The following is a 6,433-nucleotide window of genomic DNA, read 5'->3' as shown; positions in this document are numbered from 1 at the left end:
TCTCTCTCTATTCTAATGCTACTTCTAATTTGATCTGCTTGTTTTTTTCTTTATTAAAAAACTTGACCCTCTAACATTTGCACTCTCTATTCTATTTCTATTCTAATGGCCAATCCATCATTTTTGGGGGGGATTATTTATTTTTTATTTTTATTTTTTTTAATAAGTATTGGTTCAGGCACCGTTTAGGCACTGGAACTATTTTAAAAGTATCGATTTGGCACCGGTATCAAAAAAAACCCAAACGATACCCAACCCTAGTGAAAAGGCAACGTTAACTTATTGGTAATTCTAATAAGGTACTTGTAAGTGTAGTAGCATTTTATGTGCAACCAGGACTGGCCCATGGCATAGGCAACATAGCGCTTGCCAGGGTGATAGAGGGGCAGCACACAAGAGGATTTTTTTTTTATACGTTGTACCACTAAACTCCTGAATTATTTACTGTTCTTAAGTGTCGCTGTGTTTATGTGTTATGGTGATCACAGTGCCTGAAATGATTAGTGTACAAGCAGCTCTCATAAACTGCTGGTACTTTGTTCTGTCACAGCTTAACCCTCTATGGGATATCGTCATTTATAAATGACACTAAGAAAATTGCATTTAAAATACAATATTAATGTTCAACCAACAAAATTGTATTTTAGTGATGTCAAATGACATGATGAAACACAATGTTAAAGTTGTTTTAATGCTTTTGAAACACTAAGACATGGTTTTCAGGCAGTGAAATTGCATCCGAATTTGTGTCAGGTTTTAGACATTTTCATGCGCAAGTTCCAAATCAAATATAGCAGCACAAGAAAAAAATTGAATTTTCATAACTTATAGCTTCCTGGTCATGACGTCATCCGCCGTGACGTCCCGTTCAGCTATTGGACTGATTTCACATGTGATTCAGAGCGTGGGTCGCAGAAGGCGTTCCCCTAGCGTTTTCGACGCAGCTCGAGTTCCTGAAGAGGAACCACAGATTAACTCTCTCGCAGACGCCAGCACGTTGCGTAGCCTGAGTAGCACAGTTTCACTTTCTTTCTGTTTTTATCTTGAAGGGGCCATGATCAGATTTACCAACAGATTATTGTGCTTTTGTCTGTTTGTATTTTGCTTAGACACTGGGTTTGTAATGTGTCAGACCTCAATTAAAAATATAATAAACTGTAAATGCATTCTTAATGCTGTGCATGGTGAACTACAGTGGTTATTAGTATAAATGTTTCCTTTTATGCATGTGTGTTCATGTACTTGTAAAGTAGGTACAACTTTAAAGAGGCTCAAATGTTTGATCTTTGAGGTACATAGAACATTAAATTCATGAAAATAAGAGGCTGATTTTATAGTATTTCTAATAAATGAGATTAATTATGTTTAACACCATCACATGTATTTACCACATTATCGCATTTACCTCATTTGACATAACAACGGTTTGTACTCATTGAATTTTGAAGACCATGTCATCCATACAAACATACTCTTCTATATAATTTGTTTATAAACAAACCTTGTATTAAAAAGGTCTTTATTGAACAGGTTTCTCCATTATTTACTGATGATTGGCAGTCCCGTTATGGCACTGTGTCAGTGCAGTGCGATACTGTAAAGTTGTACATATGTAAAAGGTAATGTTTATGATGCTATCAGTACCTTTTAATGCCAATCCAAATGGACAAAAATGTACATGTACATTTGATGTACAAATATAAATGAAATCACTCTGCTGAGTGTGTATATAGGTGTGTTAGTGATCAGTCATTGTGCTCAATCCTGATCGGTGTGTGTTAGTCTTACCATGCTATTCTTCAGCTTGAAGTCATCTTCAATCTCATCAGCACTGTCATCGTCAGACACCTCACCCTCTTCAGCATCTGCAGACAAGTACGGAGGAAGACGCTTTCCCTATAGACAAAAAGGGAAGAATGAATGCTTCCATAATCCTTTTTTTGCAGTGTCAGCAAATAACCCCATTACTTAGGGTTAGATAGTGTTTCACCTCTCTTTAAACTATCGACAGCATCTTAGAGCCTGTGTGCGTTGACACAGCACCTCAGATATTGATAGAATAGAACTGAATCCATACTAATGACTGCTGGCCACAGGTGAAAGAGAAGTGTAGTATGCAGTCTTTAAAGCCAATGAAATAACATTTTCTTTCTAGGAAGCCTGAAATGGAATGTTTTGTTTTAGTTTGAGTCAGTAAGCCTGTCGTTTCATTCCCGATAAGATACACAACTCACTTTCACCTGTTATTCAGACAGTTTACAGCAGTGAGGGGCCAATCATTTGAGCCACAAAACACTGAATATCTTGAATACCTGAGGATAAACGGTGTCTTCAGTTACACTTCAGAGCATTAAAAGCCGTTTAAGGGTCATTAATCCTAAAACTCCAAACACAGACCCTTGTCTCCTCTTTGTCTGTCGGTCTCTCTCACAAACACATTTGTGTGAGGGCTAGTAGGAAATAACAGTTGCTGGTCGAGGGACAAGATGGAGGGAAAATCAATCCCGTGCTTTTGACCTCCACAGTTTCCAGGATGAGTGCTCTTGTCTGGCGGAGGGAGCTGACATTGTGACATGATTAAGTGTGTGTGTGTGTAATCTAAGGAGACCCGTGTTCAAGTGTGGGGAGATTTACTCAAGTGTGCTCCAATCACAAAGGGTCCCTGCTGGGTTTAAGAGTCTGCCGTCACTGTTTGCTCAACTGGGAGGGTCCTGTAGAGTAGCAGGCTGGCAGTGCCATCTGTCTTGACCTGTTTTAGAGTATCCTCGCTGGCACAGTGGCGTCAGTATTTACACAAAGCAATACTCTCTTCTCATCTGACTGACCACCGGTCATCCCATTACACCCTTAAATAGTTTAGCTAAAATTAAAATTCTGTCATCATTTACTTTACAAGGCAAAAAACATCATTAAAGATGTCCATGCATTCTTTGTTTTCTGAAGCCACATAAAATAGCTTTGTGTGGAGGAAAATATTAAAAGTTGAAGTCATTATTGATGCACATATTCAAACTTTACATATAATATAAACACTTTACCAGTGTTTTTTTGATGATTTTGATAAATAAAGTTATTGTAGAACTTCAGAATATAGTTCATGAGTACTATGACCTTTTCTAGAGCTTGACAGTCCACAGTATATTTTCATTCTATGGAAAAGAGCAGCTAGGACATTCTTCAAAATATCTTTTGATCCACATGAGAAAGTTGCACAGTTGTACAGAATCTCTTTCTCCACCACCTCTCTTCTTTTTCACACAATGGACCTTTTTCACATTTCCGGGATTCTCAGCAGAAGTCATCGTCATAGTTGGGTAAACTTCTATGGCAGTGAATGGGTATATATATTTTTTGCATTCCCATTTGCTCAAACAGCAAAAGAAAAAGTCCATGATAGTGTTTTCATGACTTTCAAAAAAAGAAAAAAAGAGAGACTGATAACGGCAGTCAGTAGAGAGAACGATGTCAAATTTACCGTCACTCCCATAGATGCTGTATTAGAAACACCCTCGCATTAGTGTTAACTAGTTTTTTGTAATTTGATGCAAAGGTAATGTAATACAAAGTATAGTGTTATAAATGTACATACATTAACAAAAAAATGAAAATACAAAAAACTTTGGAGGATTTGATGTTGATGACTCTATTTATCTGTTGTAAAATGCTATATTTTCTGGAGCTCTTAATCATATCTGGAGGATTCTTTAAAGGTATAAAAAAGATGGTTCTTTACACATAGTAACAGTTCTATGTAGTTCATGTAGAACCATTGTATGCTAAAATTATTATTTGTGCTTGAGTTAGGATTCTTCAGTCTAAAATGTAAAATTGTAACGTATTTGTTTTTCTGTAAATTCTTTCAATGCCAACTCGCTATTCATTTTGTGGAGCTCTGCCATTCAACTGCACAGACTGTCAACATACTCTCAACAGATACTTGATATCCTTATTCAGTTTCTGTAAATTTGAACTTTTAAATTGTCACTGGCTCCTTTTTTCAGTTTTTTGTTTTTCCTTACAGAACATGTAAGTGTAATCAAGTGACAGAAAATATGAATTTATGATCCATATTGTTAGAGTTTTCAGTTATTATTTGGGTTTATATAAACCTGCCCAGCCACAAAAGCATTAAAGCTATCCCATGTTTTTTAATCACTTTTTCTTTTCAAAATTGTGAATGGCTCACATACTGACCATTCACTATGGCTACTTTTGGCCTTCATAAACATGATTGCTTTTACTTAAACAAATAGAAGACACACTGCAGCTCTAAGCTCTACTCCCCAGATGCTGTCCCACCCCACAATGTCATCATCTACAGACAAAATCTGCCCACTAAATTCCACCAAAATACACACATAATGATGTACGTAAAGACACACTATAGAGGATTGTGAAGATATTTCACAGGAACTTGGCCTTTATTGCATTTGTGTTTATATTCTGTTTTCTTTGTTGTATTAAATATGTATGTATGTATTTATTTTTGGGCTGTCAATTTAACACATTAATTATGTACCAATAAGTATGGGGGGAAAAATGCATTAAAGGCATCCACAAGTTGGTATGATTCTTTAGGGTCTTCATGAAATGTCTGCAAAATATTTGTGACCCTGGACCACAAAACCAGTCTTAAGTCACATGAGTATATTTGTAGCAATAGCCAAAAATAGATTGTACAGGTCAAAATTATCGATTTTTCTTTTATGCCAAAAATCATTAGGATATTAAGTAAAGATTATGGTCCATGAAGATATTTTGTAAATTTCCTTCATTACAAATTTCAAAATTTACAAATGCACTCCTGCTTTTTCTGGAGGCGAAGTCGTCAATGAGCTCATCATATGATAATTTAAAACATTAATTAATGTTAATAAGGGTTATTAATGTCAACAGCCAAAAAAGTTTCACAGGACTATGAACGTACATGAAAGGGATGCACGGGCTTCATCTTGGGCTTTTTTAACTTTTTCTTTTCTCTGCGCCGGACTGCTGATGTCTTTTTCATAGTTGTCCATCAATTATGATCATTTGCAGTCAGCCGCAAACATGAGATGACGGTGGGCGCGGATGTGGGAATGGCGCGTCACGTGTGCTTATAGCCTACCGCATTCACCGTAAAATGCATTTTTTATAATTATGTATATATTTTCATGTTTATATTTGTATTTATGTATATGCTTATGTTAATATTAATATAGAACAAAAGTTTGTTGTTTTTTTGAGCAACTGGGATGGTGCCCCCCTGGGAGTCAGTGCCCTACGCAAACAGCGTACCCTGCGTATAGGGAGCGGCGGTACTGGTTGTGTAAAACTAAGGAGCCCCACACATGACATGCAAGGGGGAAAAAAAAGTGCTAATGAGCTCTGCTCTCCCCGCCCCTCCCCTCTCTTCTGTTTTTTTGTGCATTTGGTGGCGAGTTACCATCAAAAACAAAACTAATCCACTGCGTCCTCAGTGGCTCTCATGTTGGGAGAAAATGAAGACTCCTATGTTCACTTTTACATCCAACTACAAAACACCTGCATTGCTTACAATACATTGTTGTCGCTACAGCTGCTCAAAGCGCGGAGAAAATGGCGGACAGAGTACAACTGGCTGAGGGCTGAAATATGCTAATACGGGACAGTCTGTCAGCTGTCAAAACGGCTTGATAATTGATGTTTTTAAGGTTTTTTTAGTGAATATTGTCCTATCCTAACAAACCATACATCAATGGATGTAAGCTTATTTATTCAGCTTTCAGATGATGTATAAATCTCAATTTCAAAAAATTGACCCTTATGACTGGTTTTGTGGTCTGAATGTAGGCTACCTGAAAGTGATGCATGGGCTTCATCTTTTTTTTTTTCTGTTTCTTTTCTCAGCGCCAGATTGCTGATGTCTTTTCACAGGCATAGTTGTCCATTAATTATGATCATTTGCATTCAGCCGCAAACATGAGGTGCGAGCGGGCGCAGATGCGGGAATGGCACGTCACATGTGCTTAGCCTACTGCCTCTACTGCGTTCACCTTGCATCAACTTTACAATCAAACAAGGTACAAAATCACATTCCAGAATGTAACAGATCTTAATCAGCCTTGGTTGAGCATAACCAAAAACAGAAAAAAAATAAAAATAAATCGTCAAAATAAAACGAACTAAACCAGAAAGACAAATACAAAGTAAATAAATACATAAGATGCTTCAAAAATAAAATACAAGAAAATGGGCTTTTAAATTAAATTATACAAATCCAAAAGAGAAATCAACTTAAGGGCTTTCTTGTTCTTAACAAATTTTAAAGATTTGTATAAGAGTTTTACCTCATTACACCATTGAATAAAGTTGGGTTTATATTTAAACCATCTGCACTTGTGAACAATAATTTAAAAAAAAACTTCCCAAAACATAACAGGAAATTAATAACCAATTCAAAATCTTTGTTTAA

At 36.5% G+C, this 6,433-nt stretch overlaps 1 protein-coding gene across 2 annotated transcripts in view; it reads right to left on the bottom strand.

Moving 5' to 3' along the window:
• Nucleotides 1-6,433, bottom strand: part of plch1 (phospholipase C, eta 1) — a 96,695-nt gene that overhangs the window by 27,157 nt on the left and 63,105 nt on the right. For both annotated transcript variants that reach the window (XM_016562742.1, XM_016562741.1), the window contains exon 10: nt 1,789-1,896. In XM_016562742.1, the coding sequence (XP_016418228.1) occupies nt 1,789-1,896 (108 nt within the window). The remainder of the gene's footprint in view (nt 1-1,788; nt 1,897-6,433) is intronic.

The sequence above is a fragment of the Sinocyclocheilus rhinocerous genome, unplaced genomic scaffold (assembly GCF_001515625.1).
Source record: "Sinocyclocheilus rhinocerous isolate Xijiao unplaced genomic scaffold, SAMN03320098_v1.1 scaffold1852, whole genome shotgun sequence".
In the NCBI taxonomy this organism is placed as follows: domain Eukaryota; kingdom Metazoa; phylum Chordata; class Actinopteri; order Cypriniformes; family Cyprinidae; genus Sinocyclocheilus; species Sinocyclocheilus rhinocerous.
This window is presented reverse-complemented; position numbering and strand designations above follow the sequence as displayed.